At 48.0% G+C, this 27,805-nt stretch overlaps 1 protein-coding gene across 1 annotated transcript in view; it reads left to right on the forward strand.

Annotated features, from left to right (window-relative positions):
• The window catches only part of LOC8028242 (tyrosine-protein kinase transmembrane receptor Ror2), a 352,900-nt gene that overhangs the window by 307,096 nt on the left and 17,999 nt on the right, over positions 1-27,805 (forward strand). The window contains exon 4 of the mRNA XM_029976164.4: positions 25,774-25,930. Coding sequence (XP_029832024.2) covers positions 25,774-25,930 — 157 coding nt within the window. The remainder of the gene's footprint in view (positions 1-25,773; positions 25,931-27,805) is intronic.

The following is a 27,805-nucleotide window of genomic DNA, read 5'->3' on the forward strand; positions in this document are numbered from 1 at the left end:
AACTAATAAGCTCACATGCATTTTTATTTTTGCAAATTTAAACATGCGCGCTACAAGCAGCGAACACACTCGTGCCTACCGACACGAGGGCGTGAAAATTGCAAGGTTTTGCATTACAGCAGCTGAATTCCATTATTCGTTCTACCTGTGATGATGATGGACTTTGAGATTTTTTACGTGCGAGGTGGACAGATATGAGACACCGAGAACTGCATTGACAACATCGACGTGCTTCGCGTCACTCTCACTAGTGACCGAGATACTTACCAGTGGCTGGAAAGCTACCTCCAAGCTACGAATATGTCATGGATCATGGACTGGGAACTTCCTAACCCAACAAGGTAATGGAAAAACTTTGCCTACTTTCCCTGCTCATATGTCACAGACCATACTTTGTGTTAATATTGTATGAATGTTAATGGGTTACACGGCCACCATTAGGAACTTCTAATTGGTTCCTTTGACACATGCTGGTCGTGATGAGGCCCCTCCAGGCTCGTCTGCGGTTGCTGCACCCCCTCAAAACGGCCCTCGGATCGTATGAAAGCGTGGCATAGTCGACTCATGGGATGATATTCTCTGTACATGCTAAAACTTGCACAATGTTTTTGTTCTGCAGCACCTTGGCAACTGTCAATTATCTATCTACATATCTGTTACAGTCTCTTTAACAGGCAGTAGTTGAAAAAGAGGATGGAACTTTGCAAGGAGAGGAAAGTAGTGACACATGAGGAACAAAGAAAGGATGAATATTAGCTGGTCCTGAACGGGTTGTTAGTAAAAGATACACCATGATACTTTCTTTCAAAGGATGCTGCTGACGTACTGCAGCAGATTCAATAAGAACAGTGGCGGTACCATTGCCTGGAGCAGGTGCTGTTAGAAATGAAGCGCACAAGGAGCTGCAGGCGATTCCTTTGCACCTGGTTTGGAAGCGGCCTACAGCAGTGCCAGGAAGCACGGGCGATGCATCAAGGTGCAGCCCACAGAGATTGCCAGGTGTCGACCGGACATCACTAGAGGCGCAGGTCCAGTGTCCGCTGGCAGCCCTTCCAAAGGCTCCGGCACCAAGAGGAGCAAGCAGGTACATGATCTGCACTTCCGCATCAAGAGTGGGTGCCTCACGTCAAGTACCACGGAACCGGACACTAAACAGGAGATTGGCAAGAACACTGTTGTCACCTCCGACCATAGCTGCCTCAACTTCTCACAGACACTTTTTTTTTTTTTCTCTTTACCTACCGTGAAATCTTAAGAATCTGCCCATGCAACAATAACCCCCCACCCTCACTTTTTGCAACATTTGCAAAATAGGCTAAGGATATTTTTGTACAAAGTTAAAGGGGCCCTGCAAGGACTTTTTTACTGGTTTTTAATTTGCACCAAACCTGAGCACACTGAATGTAGTAACTTAGTTAAACTTTATTTTTATCAAAATGCACTTTATTTTAATAGTTATAGGAAAATTAAAATGACAAAAACAAGCAAACAATAACGTTCCTCATGATGTCCTTGGCTGCTTGAGTGGCCGTGAACTAGAGGAGGGGTAGTGAGCTCGGCGAGCGCTCACGGCTGCTGCACTCCGTGTCGACAGCGCGAGGGCGCCACCAAAGCACGTTCTGAATAGGTTGTACGCAGCAGGCAGCCAGAGCGGCTCTCATTGCATTTGCTGCGTGATTAAACACTAATTCGGCATTACACTTCATTGGCTACAAATGACAGCAACATGGGGTAAGGATCAGTTCAGAATGGGAGCCACTTCGCACTGCAATACCGCCAAACAGCCAAACCGCAAGACAGAGCTTCTCGCCGAAGGCCTTCGAAACGCTCGGAGCCGGTCGGATCCTCCTGTCCATACGACCGCAGCGCCGCCTCGTACATCCGGGACCTTTCCGTGTCGGTGCCACTGCTTGGTGGCGGGTATGTCAACAGGTCATTTCTTGTTTCCGTACTTTATAAACTGCATTCGTTTCTTTTCTGACCTAAAATACTGAACAAAAACTATTTTTATAAATAATTAAAATGGTTCGCGCCACTTACATTTTGTATTTCGACTAAAAAGAAGCTTTTAGCGGCTCTGACCAGTAGTAAGCCCAGGACCAAAGACGTCACATTTTGCGCGCTTTCGGTACTGTGGGTCGCTTCCGTCGGCGAAGGAGGTTTCCGCGTCGTCCGGTTAAAATGTGGCGCACTGATATTTAGTTACTCTCCCCGTGCCCGCTGGCTTGCCCGAACTCCAAGAGACTTAGAAACCGCAAAAAAGGTAGACGCTTAAATATGATTGCAGGGCCCCTTTAAGTACAAAATAAGCGATTTGATAACAGTATCCAACATAAGGAAGGTAACACAGAGAAGGGGACAGACAACAACAATGACTTCTAACTTGCAACAACATTTATTGGCCTGAAGTTACCATATATAGGAGAAGGAAAAAGAGGTGAGGGTGAAACATTACTTTTTTTTCTCTTGTCACTGTGGCAGCTTTCACTTTCCCCTTTTCCCTCCTTCACCTATATATGTGAACTTCGGGTCAGTAAATGCATTTGCCAATAGACAATATGCGAAATGCATAGTGCCATCTAGTGAGGCGCCGAAGAGCATGCTCTGTCTCACTAGTTGGTTTCGGTGCTGGCAAAGGCCAGGGTGCAAAAGCGTAGTTCTGAAAAATCCTTTACTCGCACAAACATTCGCGCAGAGAAAGCGCTTTCGAAAACCAGAAGCCCAAGCCCGTGCCCGCGCCTTTGCCGGCACTCAAAGCCAAATTTCAAGCTGAAGTTTATGTCTGCCATGTTGGTTGCGGCGAGAAACCAGCGACCGGTGTGGCAATAAGCATGTACATGCGCAAGAAAGGCGTCAAACAATACTAACCCTTAGCTCGCAGGTGTGAATGAGGAGCGATGAGAATGAGCAGTAGGCCGCAATTGCTACCGACAACGCTATGAAAGTGACAAACAGCAGAGAAATCTCGACGCAACAAAGATGGCAGCGCACAGAGTGTTGCCAGGCGTTCAAACAATTTCGCATATTGTCTATTGGAAGTCATTGTTGTCCATCCCCTTCTTTAAGTAACCTTCCATATGTTGGACACATATTTTTTGCATATTGATGACCTATGAAGCACCCATCCCTAAATTCTGAGGAAATGTCTAGAAATTTTGAGTGGGCGCTTGCTCAGGATTTTACGGTACACGGGTTTATGTTGGCAAGTCATGCCTATATGTGGTTTTGTTTGCTGTAGTTTCTTATCAGTGTTTTACGGTAGTGTCATAGCTGGTATTGGAAGACACTTCACTCTCTGCTTCTCTGCAAGCCCCTGCCTCAAGTTACGCAGCAAAGTCATAGCGCTATCTGCTTTCCTTCGCAAGGGTTTGTGTGGGGTGACAGAAGAGGTTGTCGCTCTTACCATCCAAAATGGTATGCCCCCTCCCCCCACCTCAGCCAATGTCATGAAACAGACAATGCACAGGGGCATCTCTATGAAATCATTTTTGCACCAGCGACTTTAAGCCTGTGCATAACACTTGTGGCAGAGGCATCTAATGAATTCTTCACGTATTGTAAGAGTTTGTGGTTTGTTAAAGGGGCCCGGCAATCATATTTAAGCATCTACCTTTTTTGTGGTTTCCACATCTTGACAACTGTTTCAATCACTTATGAAAGTAGCTTTTGTTCAGTATTTTAGATCAGAAAAGAAACAAATGCAGTTTATAAAGTACGGAAACAAGAAATGACCCGTCGACATACCCGCCACCAAGCAGTGGAAAAGGCTGCGCATACTAGAAAAGGGTAGTGGGATGAGGCACGAACGAGCAGTGAGTTACAAAGGTCCCGGATGTACGCGGCGGCGCTGTGGTTGTATACCGGCTCGAGGATACAACCGGTTCCGAGCGTTCTGAAGGCCTTCGAAGCAGGTTTCGCTTGCGGTTTGGCCGTTGCGCGGTATGGCAGCGCGAAGTGGCTCTTGTTCTGAACTGATCTTTACCGTATGTTTGCTGTCGTTTGTGGCCAATGAAATGTCATGCCGAATTGGTGTTTAATTGCGCAGCACATGTATTGCGAGCCACCCTGGCTGCCCGCTTCATATCCAGAACATGCTTTAGTGGCGTCCTCTTGAGCCGTCAAAACGGAGTGCGGCAGCCGTGAGCGCTCGCTGAGCTCGCTACCCCTTCTCTAGTTCACGGCCACTCAAGCGACCAAGGACGTCATGAAGGAGGTTATTTTTTGCTTGTTTTTGTAATTTTAATTTGCCTATAACTTCTAAAATAAAGCGAAATTCGAGTTACTACGTTCAATGCGCTCAGGTTCGGTGCAAATTAAAAACCAGTAAAAAAAGTCCTTGCAGGGCCCCTTTAAGAGTGCAACTATCTTTCGTCTGGACTGGTAGGAAGTTAGCGTAAGCACACACATGCTGTGATTTCGGGTCTTAACATGGAAGGTGTTATAGGGCTTGCTTCCAAGTCTAGGACATGATAAAAACAATAAACACGGCTGGGAAATTTAGCGGGCGGGTGGAGGTGTAAATAGTCAGTGTACATCAGTTTTGTTAGATATGATCAGAGTAATATGTTGTTCAAAATGTAACCAGCTTTTGTGTGGGCTAGCGAGGGCGTAACATTAATGAAGTGTGATTTTTTAGCAAAGAGTCCTACCATCCTCCTGCTGATGGGAGGCCAAAGAGTAAGCATATTCGGTTGTGCGATTTTTGTATTTGTTGCTAAAGGTGCAACAATCGTCTCTGCTAGGTCAGCTTGTTCAATGGGCTTTCAACACGTTGGCTGGATTCACTCTTGTACAGGCGGCATCAAAATGAGCTGGCTTGTCGCCACACCGGCCGGAGTGACAAAAATCTCACATGTGGTGCCACTGTCGCGATAGCACTGAGAGCGAGGCTGGAACGGACCACCGAGATTTCATGCATAGGCGAGGCTCCAAGGTTGGGAGAACTCGTTGCAGGGCCAGCTGTTGGTTTTGATGCATCATCACGCCTGTCATGTTTTCTTTGTTTACAATCAGTTGTTGTTGGCTAAATGCACAGCTTATCATTACCATTAACCTCCCCCTTGCATAAAATCACAGCAGCCTGTTCCAGTCTTGCTCTACACCGCTTATCCCGCCAGGGGTAAGCCGAATCTGGCCGTCGCTCCACCTCATTTTGATGCTGACTGTACCTGGGATGTTTCTGTGGTTACGGTACACAGCTTGCATGTGACGTCATTCTCAGCCATGCCAATATTTTATGCGCCGCGAGCGTTCGGTTCGTCGTGTTAGCTTCACACCACATAAGTTGTAGTTTGAAGAAACCACTAACTGGAACAATCTGTCAGTACCCAGCAATGGCGACACTTGCGAGCTATGTGGGAGCTGCAGGTGCACAGCAGGTGCTCAAGTGCTGTCAGGTTGTTCATTACACCACACGTTTAACGCTTAAAACTGCAGAGGTGCTCAGTATACTCAGTGTACTATCAACTCTTGCCTCTCCCAGTTTGAAGCCCTTAATGTCAACAAAATTATGTCACACTCTTCTTTACTGACTCATTTCTTCAACTGTTCAGATGTCTTCTCTCTCTCTCTCCTTCTTTTTTTTCTTTTTTTTTCTTGTAGTAGGCAGAGCGCTAAAATTGTAAAGGAAATTCGTAGAAGCCTCAAAAAGGGATATAAGGTTCCGCTAAGAGACTTATTCCTTTTGCGTTGCTCACGCTAGCTACCATGATCCCCCACCCCTTGGCGCGAGTTCAAAGCTTTTTAGAAATTCAAACAAAACATTGTGTGCGTCCGTGCGCGCGAGCTTTATTGGGGAAGGTGTCATACGTACGTACATGAAGCTACGTCCACTGCTTTCGTTGCGCGAGCACTCGAGAAGCGGAAACACCTGCCTGGACAATGGGCACCCACTCTTACCTTCCCCAGAGCAAACTTTACGACTAGGCGATTAAACCGTATATGTAGAAGACACACTCCAAACCTTATAGTGCAGAAGAGGAGCGCAGCTGCAGCTTAACCGTCGACGGCCGCCATTGATAATGTCGATGTGCGTGCAGTTTTCTGTGGATTGGAAGGCGCCTAAGTAGATTTCAAAATCAAATAAACGCTTGTAAACAGTGTTAGTAATTAAATTTAAATGTTTTAGTTTTTTAAATAATTAATTACGCTATGGTTACGAAACAACGAAACCAAGGCCGTATTCCAAATGAATTCGAGTTACTCTGGCGCACTAGTGCTCTGGCGGGTTGTGTCACGTGACATCACAAATTGACAAAAACCAATTAAAAACGTTGGACGCGGGTCTAGTAACGGTGGGACGTGGTCAGGTTTTAGAACGCCTAAGTAAAAAAAACACCTAACACTAGAGTAAGATCGAGTGCATTTTGGAACACGCAAATACGACGCTAACGACACACACGACCACCACCATCATCATCATCATCACCACCATATGGACAAAATGGCGCCGTTATCTTCGGAGAATCCTCCTTGGCTCGGAGTCGGTGCTCTTCGAACAGTCTTCGGGTTCGTTCTCTTGTTGTCCGTCTCTTTTAACTTCTACATGCTCTACACACAAAAAAAGAGGTACTGGTCCTGTTTTTTGTCCTTCTGGAGTTTTGGTACAGTCTGATCGCTTTTCATTGTGGTGGATATCGCGCTGATGTTTTTATTAAGGTTATTCACTGTTATTCCCCTTGATAGTCTTACGTTCTGCTCAGGAATTATACATGTTAATTAGCTGCAAACCAAAAGTCAGTATGTCCTTGGTCGTTTCTAATTGTGTCGTACTACTGGAACGCCCAACAGCGATTTTTTCCTGGACACCTCAGACATTGACGTATCACCACAAACTCTGATCAACGGTTGACGACGAACAAGTCCTTGTTTGTCGTGTTGTATTAATTTTAAAACCTCATAGCGCCGTGCTGTCACAAGAGAGAGAGGCAACATAAAAAGGACGGCAATTGCCTGACAGGCACAAAATAGGCCCATCTGACTTTTATTGTCGCAATCGCAGAGCGGCAGTCCCACCAAAGAACGCTGACAGCGAGGTTTGGGCACAATATTTTCGCACTCAGAACTGTGGCTGGCTTATATATGACGATAAGTTTATTTTCCCTTAACTTGTACTGAGGACCACGATGAGACTATTAATACTCTATTAAACTTTTTTTTTTAATATTAAAGGTAAGCTACGGAGCTTCTTGAAAAAAAATGAGTTAGAAGTGAATTCTAGTGTATTTTTACCTCGTGAACCCGAATACCAAAACCATTTTCCGCGCAAGTGTTTTTAAACGCGAGAAAAAAGCGAAAGACTGTCGCTGTCCGTGACGTCATCGACGGATCTTTTGGCTTGCCAAGGCTAGGGAGGCGGGGCTTCAGCCCTATTTTCAAATTGCTCGTATTGCTCTCCGGCGCGTCGCATTGAAATATAATTGTGATCTCTGCTATTCTAAAGGCCAAATGAATGCAATTCAAGCATTTTTTCTCAAATGTAGAAGTGCCCCATCTTCCCTTTAAATATTCATACAATGAAACGTGAGATCAATTACTTATTGTGCTGACAATGACTCCAGTCAGCTTCCATTTGTAGATACTCCAGTGTCCAGTTATGTCACAAGCCACAAAAAATGACTAGCCTCTCAACCCTTCCACAACCAGACCTGCAACGTTACTAATGGCGAATTCCACTGGGCGTTTTGGAGCGCGCCGGGATCAGTTGACCAAATCCGGACTGGAGCACACAATCCGAACGGGGTCGCCTCGATTTCGATCGCCCAGTGAAATAGGCTCACTCCAGAAAAGTCGATCCCGGCGCGCTCCAAAACGACCAGTGGAATTCGCCATAAAACACTCAGTTGGAAAACTGCCACAGAGACTAATCTGAAAAAGTGGCCCCGATCTGTCCTCAAGAACCGAGCTAATGACGAACACAACGCCGCCATTTCTCCCGCAGCGGCCACTGGAGGAACTGTACGTTACTTCTATTTTGGCTTTAATCGGCCGTTGCTGAGCCAAAACAAATACAGCGGAAGAGGTTACAGGGGTGCCACCCCCGTCTCCCCAGCGAACGCACCGCGACTTACTACTGAAGTTAAAATGCACCTAGGTCGGGACGCGCTACCTGAAAGCACCGGTGAGGCATGGTTGTATAAAAACAATATTAATTGTGCTGCAAAACCCTGCAACCTAAAGATTTTAAAAACATCACGCGCCCATCATTTGGTACTAAACTCCAATAAATTTCATACAAAAAGAGTCTTTTCCGTTTGTTTTTATGCAAAAACATGCTTTCTAAAAGCTCAAGGTGACCACAGTACAGACAAATGATAAAGAGTGGCGCTGTTGTCGTATTTAGCTCGGTCTCGGTGGACCCCAGCGGCCCAAGTTTCGACGGCGAGTTTCCCAACTGAGTGTTCTAGTAACATTGCAGACCTGTAAGTGACAATGATCCCATTTGCTATGGTTTATCCTCTTCATCTTTCATACCATTATGTCTGCAAACACTGGCGGTAGAGATACCTTGGGGTGCGAGTAAAATGGCGTTGTGAACACACTGGTCACGCGAAGAGTCAACAACACATAAAGAAGTGGTTGATTTAAAATCCTTACTCAAGAAAACCAACTCCCTCTACCGATACTGCGTTTGTCAGTGTGCATTTCGCCCAGGGAGTTAAACACGAAAGCCGTGTCATCCGACACTGCTTGTTTGTCTATTTCATAGTCTTGTTGCCAGCTTAGGTCCCTCTAGAGAAACAAATATGCATTCAGTGTGCTCTACGTCGTGTGCGCCAGATGGGTTGGTGAGCTCCGACAAACAGGTAATCTATCCAGTGTACTCTTTTGCTTGTTTTCGTTGGTTGCTGTTTGTTGCACTAGTGGAACGGCTGCTGTTTTGTTGCACTAGTGGAACAATTGTTTATTGCCCTAGTGAAATGAGGCTATACTACTTTTGGTGCAAAACCCCAGTGCAGATGATGATTAGATGCGCTCAGTAGCGGCTCTGGGAGTCAACGAGCTTGCGCTCTTTCCACTAGAGAGCAAAAAGCGACTTTCTGTGCACGCTGCTCCAGAGTAAAAGAGTCATACTCTCGTTCACAGAGTCCTGAGATGGTGCGCAAAGAGTGAAAGGAGCGCGGCATTACGTTTTTCCGGATCGCTGACAAGTAGCACAAGAAAGACGGGACACAGAAGAAGCAGAACGCAAAACGAGCGCTAACTTGCAACTAAAAGGTTTACTGAAAAATTCTGCCGAGCAAACATATCTAGTGCACACACACGTGGCACAATGCCATAGCTATCTTGATGAATAACAACAACACAGCCCATTCGGAAAAAAAAAAGAAAATAAACAACAACAAAGTTATCTTCGTGATTCAAGGTGGCAATAGAAACAATTGTCGTGATCCATGTATGTGCACTAAATACAGCGTCATGATGTAACAGGAACGGCGCAAAATGAGCATTAAAAAGACCAGAACAAGGAAACTGCCTGTACTCGACGCAACCAAAACAGAAAAAAGCCTAATCCCTCTTGATAAAATCAAACTCTTTCCATTAAATGAACAAATGCGGCGGCTACACAACACAATTTGCGGCTCGAAATTCGTTTTCTTTCCGCTCGAAAACTGGACGGTTTGAGTCGCACTCACCCTCTTCTCCATGGTCACGTGCCGTTTTCTATGGTTAAGACACAATCACCAAAGATAATCAAAGTCGTGGGTAATCGAAGGCACACACCCGATGCTAAATATAGACAAAAAATATGATGCCCATTTTTCGTGGCTTGTAAAAAGCTGCAACTATGTTGAATGAAAAAAAAAAAAAAGTTGCGAAACCATGTGATTTTTGGTAACTTTCTCTATATTTCTTCTTCCCCAGTCCAGTTTCGGTTTCAAGCAGTTGCATTTTTTTACTTTATAAAAAATATATGTGACGCTGTCGCAAAATATTGATAGGGAAGTCTTCCGACACCATAATGTATTGCCTGGCAAAAAATAAAAGCAATTTTTGGGGGGGTGTCACTGTCCCTTTCAGAACTTAAAAGCCATAATACTGTACTCAAGAAACATCACAAAAAAATTGAAGTCATGCCTTATGTACATAAAATATTGCACAGCTTGAAAAGAGTAGCAGCCAAATTCTGTGTGGTTGTCATCATTACGACCCTTTGCAAGTTCTCCAATATCTGCAATGCTCGGGACCAAAGGTTAAGTTGCTGGTTTGTGGTAAGAGGCATGGTAATCAGTGCGGCCTCACTTATCAGTGGTTATGGATCACACCTGCCAATGCACTGCAAAGCTTATGGATGTTCATCTGCATTGAACGGTGTGCAAGTGGCAAGGCGTAGGAAAGGAAGTGGAAAGGGAGATGCTAGAAGCGGCTCCGATACATGACTGACCAAGACTCGTGTATTCGCATCGCATCTGTTCTTTTGATAGAAAATAGTATTTTATTTTATTTTAAAATAGTATGATTTTCTTGGTAGGAATTAGGCTTTCTTCTTTTTTTTGGTTGCATAGAGTGCAAGGTTTCCTTATTGCGATTTGTTTTTAATGCACTTTTTGTGCCCTTCCTGTTGTCACGACGCTGTTTACTGTGTAGTGCACATACATGAATCACGACAACCTTGTTTCTATTGCCGTCTTCAATAATGAGATAACCATTATTTTTTCGTTATGCTTCATATTTTTTGTTGGGCGTATTTGCGCGCCTTGTGTTGCACTGCCAGTGCTCGTGATGTAAACTTGCTTTCGTGCTTGCCTGCTCGCAAGTGCAATGTGCCTGAAATAAATGGATGGATTTCTAAAGTTGTGTGCAGGGAGTTTTGTTGTCGGGTCTGCTGCATATATAGTCGACCATGCTGATCATCTGAGAATGTCTTGCCTCGTATATTTTCCCTACTGGTTTCAGAAAAATTAGGCATTCCATGATTTGACTGCACATGGCCCAGTGGAGGTCATGCAGCCAGAAGTGTCAGTATTCTGTAGTGGAAATTTGGGTTGATGGAACCTCGCAAGTGGTTAACATCACCAAGTTTGGAAAAGAGGACAAACTGAGATGAGAGTGCTTATTTTTGTAGCTGCTGGAAACAGAAACGTCAATGGCAATGTGCCCAACATGTAGTGCATCTTTTTGCGGCTGCATTTTGAAACCCTGTTGCTGAAGCAAAGTTCACGCTGGCTGACCTCGGTTTCCCTTTATGTCTAGACTACCTATTCACCAATGCCAGGTGCCAGTTTGGCCAGCTTTTTGTAGTCGCAAAGAAAGATGGAGGTCAGGCAGGCAAAGCCAGCCCTCGCACCGGGGGGCTATGTTGCACGTTTTGGACTCCCAGGAGACTAGGGAGAAGGAAGTGACGTCAACGATGCTCGCTGGATGTTGATTGGTGTAGTCGCTGATGACAGTATCTGCAGAAGTTGCCAAGACACGTTCATTCACACCTACGTCACTTCCTTCTCCCTAGTCTTCTGGGAGTCCAAAACGTGCAACATAGCCCCCCTGTGTCGAGCACAGGCTCCAAGTCACTCGGGCAAAACTATCCGAGGCTTGCGGACATGTGTGAATACAATCCTTTGAAGATATTCTGAGGTAAGCATAGCTAGGACAAATCTGACACCTGCTGTCTGCAGCATGCGTACGCATAACAGTGGGCATGTGGGCATATCACATTGCAGAGGCTAATTGGTAAGCACAGCGAGGACGACCCTTGACATCAACCAATTCGTTCACACACGTGCCCAGTCGTCGCTGCAGGTGAGGACGATGACAGTAGATGGCCAGTCGGCTTGTGGAATATTTTCTCACTGCCCGCTTCCTTCGCTAAATTTGTAACAATCGCTACGTCACTTCGCGTCACTCCACTGTGGGTGTACGAGTGCGTGCACGCTGCCCGCGGACATGCTTCAGCCCCTCGAGTGATCGCGCAAAAAAAAAAAAGCACTGGTCGAAGCAGCTGCGTTCACGCTTTAGTACCGTTTCCAGTGGAGCACAAAAAAGCTGACATCGGGTATAGATCAATTTCGCCGCAGGGTTACAGGCTTGACAATGCACTTTTCCATTTCGACTAGCTGCGGGGAGCGCGATTGATTCTTGCAGAGGCGTGACAGTGTATATGCAAAGCACAATTCAGACGTGCACTCGCGGTCCAGATCACCGCTTGTGCTCCGTTGGCGTCTCATACGTACCTGGCGCGATTCCTGTTGAGGCCAGCAACGGGCGAATGATGTTACACCCGTGAATAATGCTGCCAAGCGGCGAGTTGGGCATCGCTGTAGGGCAGACTACACAACACCGCAGCGGCGCGTCGTTCGAATGAAATAAAACATTAGCTACACTGGACGTTTTAGCGAAAGCCAAACGAGCTGGGTTTATTTCCAGGCCGTAAATGACTTCGGAACGCTGGCAGCGGTCACGGGTCCTTAGGCCTAAACACACCCTTCCGCCCTGGAGTACGCGAACGTTACGGCAGAAAGCATAAAACGGCCGTAGCGTAGCTGCCCAGTCAGCATTGAGACCTGTGCGCGTATGTTATCCAGTTTCACACTAACGATACCTTCCAATATCTAGGACTGCACCAATGCACTTTTTCGACTGGGGCGTGGAGTACTCCAAAACAAAACGGCAGGGCGTCTGCTCGCGTCGGCGGTAGCGGGGGGGAGGGGGGCTGCACGCAGCTTAGAACAGCCCATAGCGCGCGCGTACCACGTGACTGCGCCAGCCAATCGCGGTATTCTTCCCTCCTCCCTTTCCTCCTCTCCCTCCTTCTTTTCTCTCTCGCGGGGCTTTGCCGTGGGGGGTCTCACAATACGCTTCCCGGCGACCTGAAGGTCCGCACGAGGGGATCTTGAGGTCCCTCTTGTGGCCACAGAAGACGCGGCGCCTTCTGGAGAGACAGAATTATCGGCGGAAAACGCCTCCGGCATCTTCGAACTTGCGGTGCCCGTTACCCAAAAGAAGTAACGCGATAGCGTTTTCTCGGTAGATCGTCAAACATTAACGCGTTACTGAGATTCGTTACCGCCCTGCAAAAGTAACTAAATGCCGTTACCGTGTACATTAAGAATCTAACGAACGTTATTTTTGCGTTAGATTGAGTATAAACCTTACTTGGCAGGAACACTGGCAGAAATAAACCGCGGATAAAGACTTCGACAACAATCAATATTTTACAGTGATTTTGTGGTGTTTGTTATGTGTTTCTTGGTCAAATTTATAAAATATATAGTTAAACATTTTGCTCGTCTTTTTGCAAATGATCCAGCGACCTTCATGCGCAAACGTAGGGTTAAGCGAAGCATTTTGTTGAAATAAAATGCTGGGTTGCAAAGAGTCGTCGCGGGCAACAGATTAGGAAGTTTTCGTGAGTCGTTTTGGAAGCATGCTCGCGTTCCGAAATTGTGAGCGGTTCAACTGTACCGTTTCGTGAAACCGGATATGAAATTTTACCTGTTTTAGTGAATCGGGATACCTACGTAACCGTCTGGACAGTGATGATTATGGTGGTTGACATGTAGTGCCATCTTATTTTACACATCACCAATTTTCTCTAGCATGCAAATCCGTGCCTTACGTTTCACGGCGTGCCGCTGACGTAAACAAGACAGCCGAGGTAACACTTACCAGTCGGAACTTCAAGAGCTCTGTAGTTAGGTTTCGACCTTGTATCTGCCCCGCTCGTCGGCAGTTCCGGCGACGGTTACATCCGACAGAGCGGGAAAAACGACAGAGATACGTATACCTCGAAGAACGGTTCGCGCGCGAATGCTCAGTGCCGTCGGCGAACCGTTCGTGTAGAAACGAATTACTAAATCTTTATGCCTCTCTTCAAAATCAAGAGAATACGGTCTTAGTGGTGTGCCTGGAAGAATAAAGGGGTATTGAGCATTTATTAGAACCACTCAGGAGACTAAATATCACATAAACAGACATACAAACGTGCTTAAAGACTAGGTTTGACCGGTACGCAGGTGTTTCAAGGTCGAGACGAATGTAAGTGGAAGGAGTAGGGGAAACAAATCGTACGAGTAAAAATAACTATCCTTCTATTAATTCTAAGTCGAACCGACCGTACACTAAACAAATCAGTAGGCTAACGGCAGGTTTAGACGAAAACTAAGCTTATAGACCGGGTCACTAAGTTAGCTGATCAAAAACGTCTACATACACTTGCTTTTCTTGCCTCGCACCATCACAAGCTAGTCAAAACAGAACTATAACAAACACGGCTTTACACTCATCTTAAAACTGTGTTACGACCACAAACGCCAAACAAAGTTTACCCAAGCAAATCATGCAAACAAAAATAAAAAAGTAAAAATAAATTACAGGGTAGCAAATTGATGGTTGAGGCGAATTTGTAGAAACCACTGAGATGATTATCTATGAATGCGGTAGCATTTATCGATGCACTCCGACAAAATTACCGCGGAAACTGAATTGGTATACAGGTCGTGAAGTCAGTTTTCCGCTAAACTTAGCGGGGAAGCTCCCCGCTAAGTTTAGCGTCGTTCCCTTTGATGACGCTAAATCCTTGTCGTCCTTGAGATCACCCTAGATGTCGTCCTAGACGCCGCTCTTAACGTCGTCCTTTAGAACTTCATCTTCTAGAACGTACGACGTCCTAGAGGACGACGTTTAAAGACGGCATCTAGAACGACCTCAGGGACGACCTCTAGGCCGACCTGCTGGAAAACCTCAAGGACGACGTTTAGGACAATCTCCAGAACTACCTCTAGGATTCTAGGGTTATCTCAAGGAGGACCCCTAGGACGACCTCAAGGGCGACGCCCTAAAGGCTTGTTCACACGCTTGTAACCGAGTAGGTCCGGCTGAGACTAGAACGGTTTTTATGCCTCTTGCGACGGCTAAGGGCCTGCTCCGCAGCAGTGGATGCGGTCATACGTCGTCGGAAGAGGCTTAATAACCGGTCTCGTCTCACTCGGTCGTACTCGGTTGCAAGTATGTGAACAGACCTTAAGGGACGACATCGAAGACGATGTCTAGGACGACATTTAGGACGGCCTCTAGGACGACGTCGAGAACGTCGTCAAGTTTGTCAGGTCCTTTGAAGAGGGTGCAAATGTAGAGGGCGCACTGCCGCTCACATACGCGCGGCGTAATGGAGTGCAAGCGAAGTGAGCTGAAATAGTCTACTGCGCATACCTACTGCGCATTAGGAAGTCTGAATATACAGATCTGAAAACCTTGAGTAGTAGCTTAATAATGCGATTTCATTTAAAAAAAACTTTCCCTTATGGTCGCTGAATCCTGATGCCTATCGGTGCCTGGACCGGCTAGCTAGAAACGGCGTCTCAGCTGAGACTGAAGGGAAGAAAGCACTGCCAAAGCCAGCGCACGAGCTCTGCGGGACACAAACCGTGTCTCAAGACGCTCGCGCGCCCCAGCCTTTGCAGTGCTTTCTTCCACCCAGTCTCAGCTGAGACGCCGTTTCTAGCGAGCCGGCCAACTCCAGAAGGCTCGACCTCTCCCGTCGTTATGACTCTCGCGGATCTTCATTATGGTGTCATACTGTACCATGCTCAAGTTCAAACTGAAGGATTCGGACGTTTCTCGAGGGATTCTGGCTCAAAGCGCCAACTGCCCACAAAAGCGATACCACGTAAGTACGTCCGAAATCAACACAAAAAGATGGCAAAACTAAAAAAAAAAAAAAAAATGGCGAAAATGCAAAAAAAAAAAAATATATATATATATATATATACATACATATATATATAAATAAATTAAGGAGATGAATCTGAGTGTTTATTTTATCGTTTTTCGCGGATTATTTCTCGGAGGCCGAAAAATAGTCCGCGAACTTGCTTAGAGCAAACCAAAATAAGAAATAAGCTGGTAAAATAATAGTAATAAAAAAAGCAAGGTGACTGATTCGTTGCAGCTTAAAGGGAAGCCTGTTTGACGGTTTCGCGAGGTTTGAGATCGGCTAAGTTTGTTGCCTAATCAAGGGGGAAGAGGAGGAGGAAGAGGAGGAGTAGGAAACGAGGCTAGCGTGCTGCTTGCAGACTCGCCTTCTGAAGGAATGTCTTTTACAGCGAGGCTTCTAGATATGGCAGCAGCGACCTTCGAGGACAGTCACGTTTTCGGTGCAGTGTCGCGTTTTTGGTGCAGTGAACAACGTTGCGACGTGGCTCTTGCACAGGAATGCTAACGTGAGAACGTTTCCTCTAGAGTCCGTTGGACGAAAGGAGGACCACCGGATTTAGCTGAGGGCTAGAGCCAAAATCTCTTTACGGCGACAGATAGTCAGCTTCCGAACGGACGTTGGTCCCAGCGAGACGGCTGCAGCTCCACCGATTTTTTGAGCGACCTCAACTAACTATATTTTCTGACTCCCCGGCCTTTAGCCTTTCCGGTATGCTATTTAGCATCGCGAAATTCATAATAGGTATTGTGAAATCGGCAAATGAAAATGGTGCAAAAACCAATATTCAAATATTCGAGCACTTTTCAGTGCCGTGACGTCAGTGGCAGGCAGGCTTGCCAGCGAGCAAGTCGTCTAAAAATTGAATATGCCAATCATTTGTTCCGTGCTGGAGCGCGGATACGGGAGCGAGCTTCCAAAGCACTCATTTGACACCATGAAACTGCTTCAAATCCGTTGGGAACAACTTCGGTAGTCCAAAAAGTTAACCCCTGCCTTCCACTGACGTCACTTTTTCATTGTTGCCAGTAGAGACTTTCAGTTTGAAAAACATGTGAAGACCAAAATGTAAATTCAATAACTTCGCGAAAAAACAATATTTTGACCTAATATTTGGGATACTATTTTAGCAATGTTTGTTGGTTAGTTTAGCAAAATTTCAAGCAAATCGGAGACAATGAAAAAAACGGTGGAGTATCCCTTTAAGGGATACTACAACGAAATTTCGGCGCTCATTTTTTGGTCTATATGTGTTCAAAAGAGCAGTATCACATGGAACGTACCAATATCTTGTTAAAAAAGTCTCGAAAAGGAATTTTAAAACGAATTAAACGATTAGCAAAGAGCACCTGGTGGATGTCGCTAACGCCTCGTTGGTAATGCTCGTCTAGGAACCTTGACAGCTAGTGACGGAGGTTGTCTCGTCTTCGGCCACGACGAGAGAAGGGGGGAAGGAGGAACTCCCCTCTTCCCGAGAATCCCTTTTGTGTGTCGCAGAAGTCGCTATTGTCCCCCTAGAAGATTATAGAAGATTAACCCATCACTCAAAATTCGTACAAAAGCAGCCGCTTCGGTGGCTGGAACGACTAGGCCATCCTTTCGACGTCAGCCTCGCCGTAGCTTTGCTCGTCTTGAGACGACCTACGTCACGATTGCGTTGGATGTCACGTGCTCTAGGCTGGGCCTTCTCCGAGCGCTTGCCAGAGTGGGCCGTTTATAACGAAAAATACAGCCACCAGGATCAAAATACAAACGTGCGATTGTCATTTACGGATAGTGTGGATCATATTCAACCTATTTTTGAACACGACGGGAATATTTCGAATTTCGTTGAAGTATCCCTTTAATGGCACCGTTGCAGTGGTCGTCGAGGAAAGTCAGGTTCCTCTTTTAAAACCTTCCATACAAAAAAGAAAAAAAAATTGCACCGTGGGGGGAAGAGACAGCGGGCGGGAGGGTTGCGGTTTCTGTAGAGCAAATAACGTTGTGACTTATTTTGAACGCTTAAACTATTATAACTTCTCTTAAAATCCTGGGGTCGCACTGCTTATACATCATATATAAAAGACAATTTTCATACGGATTCGAACGCGAGTCACCGCGAGATCCGTGCTTCGAATGCCGCATGTCAATGAGTTCAAGGGAAAAAACTTGGCAGGTGGCATTCGACCCACGGATATTGCCGTGACTCGTGTTAGCAGACTGTCTCTCGTATGATGTATGAACATTATGACTTCGGCTTAAGGATTTGGAAATGACGCCGTGCAAAATCAACACTAGAGGTGCTAAAGTCGGTAAAAACACTGGGTGTACTTTTCACTGAATCATTATCGTGAAATGAACACGTTGAATATGTCCATACAAGAGCTAGTAAATCTATTGGTCTCCTTTGTAGAAACCGTTATGTCTTTCCAACAAGTGTAAAATTGCTTTTAAATTACTCTTTGGTTTATACTCACTATGTATATTGTCATTTATTTTGGTGCCGAACAACAAAACATAACAAGACTACTACTAACCCAAAAGAAGGCTATTCGAATTGTTTCAAATGTTTCTTTTTTGCATCCTTCTAAGGAACTCATTTTCAAGCATCGTGTAATTCCTAATGAACAGCTGCACAGATTTTGGTTGTTGGTGACTTATAATGTAGCCTTAAAACAAAACAATACGTTTTTCATTCTTGCATTGTCATGTTTAACTAAGTTAGATCATAAATACATTACCCGCCATGGCGAGACCCGGAATGTTTCTACACCCCATACTAATTATGGTTTTACATTATTAAAGTATGTGTTGTAATCTTTGCTAAATGAGCTTGAAGCAAATGATGCGTGTATATTTGGAAAGCCAAATCGAATGTTAGCGGACATACTACTACAATTCCAATTTCTATATGATACCGTGTAGTGTCACGCATGTGTTCTGAAATTGCTTCGATCTAAGTGGCATATGTCTTTTAGTTGCCTTTCTAAGTATAATGATTGGAGTGGTGTGCTGGTGTATATTTGACTTTTTGTGTCTAATGTATTTTTATTTTACGCTGTTTTTCCGCCAAGATGTGTATGCGAACTAGGGCCTCGTTAAGCTGCGCAGTAGCAGCTTTTTGCCCTCTTTTCCACCTTTTTTTCGTTTTGTAATGAAAAAAGGAAAATAAAATATGATTATTAATAAATATTTCACATTTCGTGTCTAGTTCACAGAATGAAAATTCAGTTTGTTTCCAACCGAAAATGCGGCTAATTTGAATCGAAGGTAACGACTAAGGAGTGTGGGTCGCCTATCAATATCGCCCGATCAGGCCGAGTTCCATTCGCCCCAAGGAAGTCATACGAGGGAGCGCTATCATTAAGCAAGGTTTAATTGATACTCATGTGCTCGGTGTTGTCCGGGTCTTTCCTGGGCTCGCTGAGGTCCGGGTGCTTGCTTGGCTCGTGAAGTCCGGCTCTTTGTAGGCTCCTCAGCACCGCCTGTCCTGTTGGCTCACCGTCCTTCGAACCTCAGCCTCGCACCGACCACGAGCCTCTCCTTTCTTCTTCTTCCCCGCTCTCGGCGCCGCCCTTCCGCGTGCCGTGAGGCTCATTGTTCCCCACACTCCCCTCCCCTCAAGCCTCCAACTCCGGGGGTTCCGAAGCATCCTAAGTCGATGGACCGTCCGCCAAGCACTCTTCCAGCTCGCCCATCTCCGCGTCGCTGGTTGTGGTGGACGCGGATGGTGCCGCAGCCGTTGAACGGGGTGCCGGCACCGGTGGGACTGGTGCGTGTTCGAGGAAGAGGCCGAGTGCCGGGTCTTCGGCGGCGGCTCCGTCGACGAAAGAATCTGGCCCGTCGGTAGCATAAGGGGTCGCTGGATTGTTGGCCAAGTACTCCTCCAGCTCATTCATCTCCGCGTCGCTGGTGTTGGTGGACGCGGATGGGGCCGCAGTTGTCGAACGGGGGGCCGGCACTGGTGGGGCCGGTGTGTGCTTGGGGAAGGGGCCCAGCGCCGGGTTTTCGGCAACGAACCCGTCAACGAGCAGTTGGTCGGGGGCAGGACTCCGGCTTCCAGTAGCTTGGCTGAAGCCGAGAGCCGCCGGAGCTAGAAGGTCTGGCCGATCCCGGCGAAGTAGTTGTACTGCTGCTGCGACGCCGGCGGGGCGGCCCAAGTTTTTCAAGAGGTCAGTGTGTCGGCGGCTGGCCTCGTGTGTGTCCTGGTGGACCACCGGGACTTGGCACAGCCAGCAGGCGTCTGGGTGGTCGTCGGGTAGCGAAAAACGGGGCAGCGTATGCCCTCGGAAGGGCTGCGGGATCTGGGCGGGCAGCTGGGAAGGGTTTGGACGGGGCTGGTTCCTCCATCGCACCCTGGACACGAAGTGGACGGCCTCTTGGCCGTCCTGGGCCGTCCAGGTGGCCACGGTGTGGCGAGGTGGCTTGCGCCGAGCTGGTTCTCCAGCCGCCGTCGAAACCGCTTCTCCTCGTGGGGTGGAGTCTCGTCTGCCCGCCTGGTCACTCGAGGCTCTCCGGTGCTCCGCATCTCCGCCGCCCTGCCTCTGTTGATGTGATCGAGGCCAGGGTTGATCACCCCGCCTCTGCCAACCGGGTTGAGCACCCTGTTGGTTGGTCCCCCTTGTTCTTCGCCAACCGGGTTGACCACCCTGTCGGTTGGTCTGGCCGTCCTCCCGCCAACGGGGTTGACCACCCTGTCGGCTGGTGTGGCCGGTCTCCTGCCGAGCGGGTTGGCCACCCGGTCGGCTGGTCTGGCTGGTTCCGCCGGTACCCCGGGAAGTGGAAGGTCGCCCTCCTGGATGGCGCCGCCCATTCTGGTTCCTCCGGGGAGGCATTTCTGGACAGAACAAGCTCTATTAACATCTTGCAGAGATTAGATCAAGTTCTAGGCCGCAGATGATAGCGCCGCGCAGAGCCCCTATCAGATCTCTCACCGACGGGTTCGCGCACTGTTCGCGGTCGTCCGGATTGCAAAACCCATCTCGACAATGCGTTCGTCCCAGTCCCCGTGTCTCTCCGTTAGTGTGATCAGCATGCTCTTCAAGTTTCGGGTCACTCTCTCAGTGATATTAGTCCGAGGATGGTATGGTGTCGTCCTTTTGTGCTTTATGTTTAGCGCCAAGCAGGAGTCAGTGAACACTGCTGGTAAAATAGCTAGCATTATCGCTGATGAGACACGTGGGTGTACCGAAGCGCATGAAAGTTTCCAACAACTTCTCCCAGATGCGCTCCGAGACCAGCTTCCTCAGCGGGTGTAACTCCACCCATTTTGAGAAATGATCGGTTATTACCAATAAATACTGGTTCCCACGGGGACTTTTTGGAAGTGGGCCGATGATGTCGCAAGCAACCATCTCCCACGGGTAGTGACTCACTACAGGCTGCATCAGGCCTGGGGGCTTTCCCCCTCGCGGCTTCGCTTTCTGGCAGGCTGGGCAGCTACGGGCGTATCGGAGTGTGTCCTGTCTCATCCCTGGCCAGGTCGCGACGCGACATAACTTTTGAAAAGTCTTGCTGCCGCTGCCATGACCAGCCAAAGCCGAGTCGTGGAAGTATCCGATAAACCGCCTCCGTAGCCTCCTAGGAATCACCACCCTGAACGGAGAGTCGTTCCCCTCCTCGTCGTCGATTGTTGGAATGTAGCGGAGCAATAAGCCGTCTTGACCCAGCAGGTATGAATCAATATGTTCGTTAAATTGACCGCCAGCGTTCCCGGTGTTGCTTGCCATTTCCGCAATTTTCCCTAACACCCGCTGACAAAGACCATCTGCCTTTTGGGCCTCGACAAGCTCTTCCTTGCTCACCACTTCACCCCAAGCCACGATCCTCTGTTCCCACGTGCGGCCTCCTAACACTGCGACGAGCTCCTGTTGCATCGATCCCTTCCCGCTGTCTCGCTTATGAGCGGCCGCGCGGGAAGCTTGTCTCTCGCAATCCCCTGGTTGCGTCTCCTCCTTCCAACCACTATCATGGGGCGCCCAAGAAAGTGCGTCTGCAACCTTGTTGGTGGAGCCCTTTCGGTACTCGACAGTATAGGAGTATCGCTGCAAAGTGAGTGCCCACCGAGCTAACCTCCCCACCGGCTCTTTCAACCTTTGAATCCAGGTTAGAGCGGCGTGGTCTGTCTGAATGACGAAGGTGGTCCCGTCTAAATACAGGTCGAATTTCTTTAGAGCAAACATGACGGTCAGCCCCTCCTTCTCCGTCACGCTGTAATTGCGTTCTGGCGGTGTAAGGGTTCGGCTGGCGAATGCCACCGGGCGCAGGTGTCCGTCATGTTCTTGCAATAACAAAGCACCGACGCCGAATTAGTGCGTAGTAAATGTTACCACCGATCTCGACGCGCACGTACGGCCCCTTCTCAGATGTCAAACCCTGAGTCCGACATGCCGACGGGGCAAACGCCGACCTGTCGCTGACCGCAACTCCAGCCCCGTTGGCAGACTGATGAGGGGCCTCGGCAGCGGCCGGCAACCGCGAGTCGGGAAGTCCAATTAGTGGCGCCGGCCTCTCCCGTTTCCCTGAGACCCATGGGGGGAGAGCTGCCGTCCATGTGTACTGACGCTTGATATGCCCAAGCTGATTGCGTTTATAGCACCTGACCTGTCTCCTGCCATTGTGTGCTGAGCGTCCGCCGCTACCATCACGCGAAGCAGTGTCGCGCCGGGGGTCATTGTAGTTCCCGCGACCCTCGTAATGATTCGCGACTCCGCGGTGGTCGGCTGCGCCGCCTCCCCTACGGGGATGCGCCCTGGAAGAGCCCGCGTTAGCTGCTCTGCGCCTCTGTTCAAAAGCGAAGGGATCTAAGGCGCGGGGCACAGCAGTTTCGCCACTCCTATGTCCTGTAACGGCCACGTACGGCGTATACGTGAGTCGTCGCAAGCTCCCGCGCCTCGTCCTGTCCAGGCGCAACCCGGCTCCAGAGATTCCTCTGCGCGTGGAGGGGGGCGATACGTCAACTCGGCGAGCAAGCTCGCCTGAACGATGCGCGCCTCTCTGGCAAGTGCTTCCAGATCAGCGAAATCACGTCCGCGCAAGTAGGGTTTAAATCTAGGGTGACACTGGCGGATCGCCCTAGCTACCTTCTCCGCGTCTGACGCTGTAGGGTCGGTTCTGGCGTAGAGCTCCTGGAGAGCGCGGATGTATTCTATACGAGGCTCTCGTCCGGATGCTGAGTACGGCTGGCTAGCTCGTCTCTGATCCGCATCTCATAGTCGGGAGGCAGAAATTCCTCTCTGAATCGTGTCCGGAAATCTGCCATCGAAAGGAACGGCCTCTGCATTCGCCTCCAACGCGCTGCGTTATCCGTCAACGCGATTGGGACGATCTGTATCAGGGCCGTTTCATCCGACGCGCCCAACGCGGCAATGTACGCGTCTAGGTCCTGCAAGAAATCGTGAACCGATGCTGCGTCGGAGTAGCCCGAATAGGTCGGCGTCGGCACGCTCAACCGCGGGCGAGGCACGGGCGTAGGCGCGGGATTCACCACCCCTGGGGCCAAACCCATCTGTCTAGAAAACGTCGCGAACATCGCCGTCATGGCGTGCATTAGTTCGCTGACGTCTCCCGTGTTCACCGCCGGAATTGGGGGTTCTAGCGCTGCCGCAACGCTCGCTTCCCCACTCGTGCCTTCTCCCACGTCCGAGTCAATATCCGCCACTGACTGAGTTGAGGTCTCGGGATGGGCGGCCTTATTCCGTAACCTGGACATGGCGGCAGAACGTTAAACACTGATGTCCAGCGGAGTAACAAAAATTCAAATGGGGAAACACAACAAACCTAAATTTAGAAATCGCGATTCGTGGGACTCCCTGGGAGCGAAAAGAAACAACGGCAGACTGATCGGGCCCCACGTTGGGCGCCATTTATGTGGGTCGCCTATCAATATCGCCCGATCAGGCCGAGTTCCATTCGCCCCAAGGAAGTCATACGAGGGAGCGCTATCATTAAGCAAGGTTTAATTGATACTCATGTGCTCGGTGTTGTCCGGGTCTTTCCTGGGCTCGCTGAGGTCCGGGTGCTTGCTTGGCTCGTGAAGTCCGGCTCTTTGTAGGCTCCTCAGCACCGCCTGTCCTGTTGGCTCACCGTCCTTCGAACCTCAGCCTCGCACCGACCACGAGCCTCTCCTTTCTTCTTCTTCCCCGCTCTCGGCGCCGCCCTTCCGCGTGCCGTGAGGCTCATTGTTCCCCACAGGAGGGACGCAATTTGATTAAAAAAAAAAAAAATGGAGGCGTACATGAAGCGACAAGACCTGATTATGGCATCAGCGCTGTTAGATGGAGAAGACAACAAACTGCTTCCTGCTACAAAAAAAAAAAAAAAAAGAGGTGCTTCTTGAATGGGTGGATGCAACACACAGGGCGTGGAATTCAAAACCAGTTGTACGAAGAGCGGCCAGAGGACGGCGTCGATGAATATCGAAGACTCCTTAGGGTGCCTCGGACGACATGCGCAACAGCGCAAGCCCCAACAAGTTAGACGACCCCGATGCCACCGCCGGTATCTCGCCGAGCAAAACCTGTAAAGTTGCCAGACACGCGAACGAAATACCGCCAAATGCAAAGAGATCCCACGCCGAAGCTGGGTGTGTTTGTGCAGCCCGAGCAAAAAGCTTCCCCATCCCCCTGTGATGTCTACGTCAGCGCGGCTCTACACAAAAGCCCGACGTTGTTACCGCGTTATGCGCATCCCGGGAAACAAAGGGAGGTATTTCTCCCCAGTGTGAACAGCCTTTTAGAATGCACAGCGCAGAGCGAAGTGTGAAAACAATTCGTGAAGATATGGCTACGTTAGCAGGAAACGAGCTGGAACAAGGAAGGCATGCGTGGCCTCCTTTCGCGCTGTCGTAAAGTCGTAAAACTTAGCGAAATTTATCTAAAAAAAAAAATAAAGAAAAGAAGAAACCATAAGTATTGAAAACGTGCGAAAATATTATGTTTGATTTTTATACATTTTGAATACATAGTTTTCAAGATTACAAAATGTGCGGCATTGCTTTCTGGGCAACCCCTCGTAACAAAGTTATAAGTACCTGAGCTGTGATGTAAGTAGGTTGAAACGCACTCTTTTCAACGTCCCACAAAAAGCAATATTGGCGGTCGCTGGTTCGACGGTTCTTCATAGGGGCGATGCAACAGTTTTTGTACTTTCAAGAAATACAGTTTAAAATTGTTTCTTGAGATTCATTACCTTAAAGAAACGCAATAGCTCTTTGCACTCGTAACTGGTGTCAGTAAAGCAGTTGCGACATGACCCCCCTAACCAACATTTAAAATGTTAATTAACAATTTTATTTAATTATTTGTCTTACTGCCATGATTGGCCCCCTATATTATGTCCTCCTGGCCGTATAACTTAATTCAAGGACCGCACTAATGTAGCTTTCATGGTTTATTTTTTGGTTTTTTATGTTTAGTTTGTTAAGTCTAAAGTTGAGAACACCCTCCTAATACACCATACAAAAGACAACCTGCGAATGTCTAGGGAGCGTTTCTTCCTAGTATGACTACACTGCCACACTGGTCATGCGAAAACTGTCTGCTCACAAATTGAAGCTTGCACCTGTATTAAGCAAACATGCTTGAGACATGCTTTAGGCATGTCGCAGATAATTCTATCATCATGTCTGCAGCAAATGCAGCAGATGGACGGTGGCTTAATTAAGGAAGCACCCTGTATGTTTACGCAGTTCCGAACTGTCCTGGGGCGCGCAGAGCTACCCTCTACCCCTTGATGGCCTCGCGCGATCCGTACGATCACAGTGTTTCTTGTGGCGGGCAATTCCGTAAACCGTTATCCTAGCCTCCAAAAATGTTTCGCGCCTTTGCCGCCGGGCGGCGTCCTTCTTCGCGAAAGATTCGTTCGAAAGCGTTTCCGAGCACATGTTTCGAGAGCAGCCACTCCGTATTTATCTTTCGAATTTACCACCTCGCTTTCCCAAAAATCAATAACGCCCGCCTTGTAACGGTACAATCCGCTAGATGGCGGCACGGAGCAACTCCGCGCTCCGCCTGCGCTACCTGGCGGCCGGATGCTAACCGCTGTGCGCTTCCGGGAAACTGAGTAGGTGTCGGAGAGTCCGAACACCGAGCTCGGTGTTTCAATCCTCGGTGACATCGTCGCTTCCCCGTTTGTTTTTACAGCTGGTGCGTGCGGATTTGGAGTATTCGCACTCTCAGCTCGAGCTCAATGCCACCGCAAGTTCGACGTACACCTGCGCGGCGTCCAACGTCGTCGGTGAAAACCACACTGACGTGAAGGATACCAAGGACTACCACGTCTTCGTGGCGGGATCGCCAGGTGAGAGGACCACCCTATATTGACCTGTTTACGTAGATGTTTTGGCCCGTGTTGTAGTCCTACTGTCCTGTAGTCGGTACCAGGTTAAGAAACCATTAGACGCTTTCTACCTTTGATAATCACTTCGTCTCACGCGCAGCCAAAGCATGGTGGAAGGCAGGAAGCGCGTGCTGAAGGCGGAGCTTTAGCGAGATTCTTAACCTGTCTCCGATTTTAGGTGTTGTACCACTAATATATAAGAAACCGTGTGTGGTTCATAACGATACAAAAGATATTTTGTTCGCCTTTAATTCGGTCGAAAGAAGTGGCGGGAAATGGGATCTGATCTCTTGAACCAGTGTTGATACAATTTCGTTTATTGCGCAAATAGCTTACGTAGGCAGGGCACGGACGTAAGGGTTTGCCGTTGTTTTGGTTACTTCGCTTCTTTTTCACACAACCGTACACAGCACAGTACAGTATTTAAAAATAAACTCGTCTTTTTAAAGAACATTTTTTTACGTGCAGGCTAGAAGTAGGGTTTCAAAATCATGCGGTCCACGTTGGCTAGACAGGCGCGAATTGTGGTAGTCACATTTTTATTCATCTTGTAACACATGACACTACCTTCTATCGTGTCGTCTGGCGAGCTTCACTGAACCCGGAAGCGGAATAGTGCATTAATCCGAGGTAACTGGATTATCGTATGTCGACCTTCCTCAAACTTTATACCGCGTCATTTGTTTTCTATTCTTATGGTAGATTGTCTGTATGGCGCACCTGATACAGTAAATTTTTCTAATTGCACACAAACATATCGCACGGAGCAACAGCTGATGTTCCGGTCGGTCTGAAAGAGGTCCTCCAGTTGGCGTCTGCCCATATTTGTTCTAATTAATCAGCTAATTAATCTAACTAGTCATCTCTCTGACTTATCTGAGTTTACGGAAGTTAATATTTGTGTCACTGCGTCGACACTGTGCATGACCCCGCCGCGTGGACTTCCACGGCAAAGTACCGCTATCGTGAGTCAACTGGAAGTGGGCTCCTCCTAGCCCCTCCGCAGGGCACGTCGCGCCATCTGTGAGATGCTCGCGCAAGCTCGGATGCTCGGCAGTGTGTGGCGCCTCGGGGTAGCGATTGGGGAAACTATTTGTGTATATTGATGGGAAAGGGAGGGGTCAACAACGAAGGAGCCAAATTGAAAATAGGGGACATTCGGGAGAGGAAACAACACAAAGATTGACTCTACAATTAAGAGGGACAACGAATTGATATTTTTACGTCGACTAATTCGTGCTCAGCATAATATCTTTCTGTTCGTAAAGTGAGAAACAGGTGCCTGTACGAGACTTCCGACAGGAAAACACAGCTAACGGTAATTTAGGTTCCTCTAAAACCCCCTCACTTGATATATAAAAATTCAGGTATTTTTAAGAAGATATTCTAATAATCATACCACTGTAAAAGAAAAAGGGGGTTAGATTTTAGATTGCCTTGTTATTTTATTTAATCATTTCCAGTTCATTGTCAAATTTAGTTCAAACAGGCCCAGATAATACATTCTAATACTATACGGCGGCTGGAACGCATCTTGGGCTGGTGTGTTTAGCAGGGGGGTAAAGGTGGGTGAGGAGGAGTGGCAAATCCCGTGCGCCGACACCCGGGGTCCCGAGTGAACGATCGCAAAAGAGAGCGACAGAACACGAGACAAAGAAAGCAACGTTGCCATGGTAAACGCGAAGAGTGAAAACTCTCAGTAATATAAACAGTGATAATTTAACGCTGTAAACTAAATTCTGAGCCATTTCAACGCTTATAAAAAGCAATAAAGTCATTACGCTGCATTAACTTCCCTTCCGTCGAAATCTCGGAAATCTGGTGGTTGCGCAGTTT

Source organism: Ixodes scapularis, unplaced genomic scaffold (genome assembly GCF_016920785.2).
Source record: "Ixodes scapularis isolate PalLabHiFi unplaced genomic scaffold, ASM1692078v2 PGA_scaffold12__126_contigs__length_90152505, whole genome shotgun sequence".
NCBI classification, from domain to species: Eukaryota; Metazoa; Arthropoda; class Arachnida; order Ixodida; family Ixodidae; genus Ixodes; species Ixodes scapularis.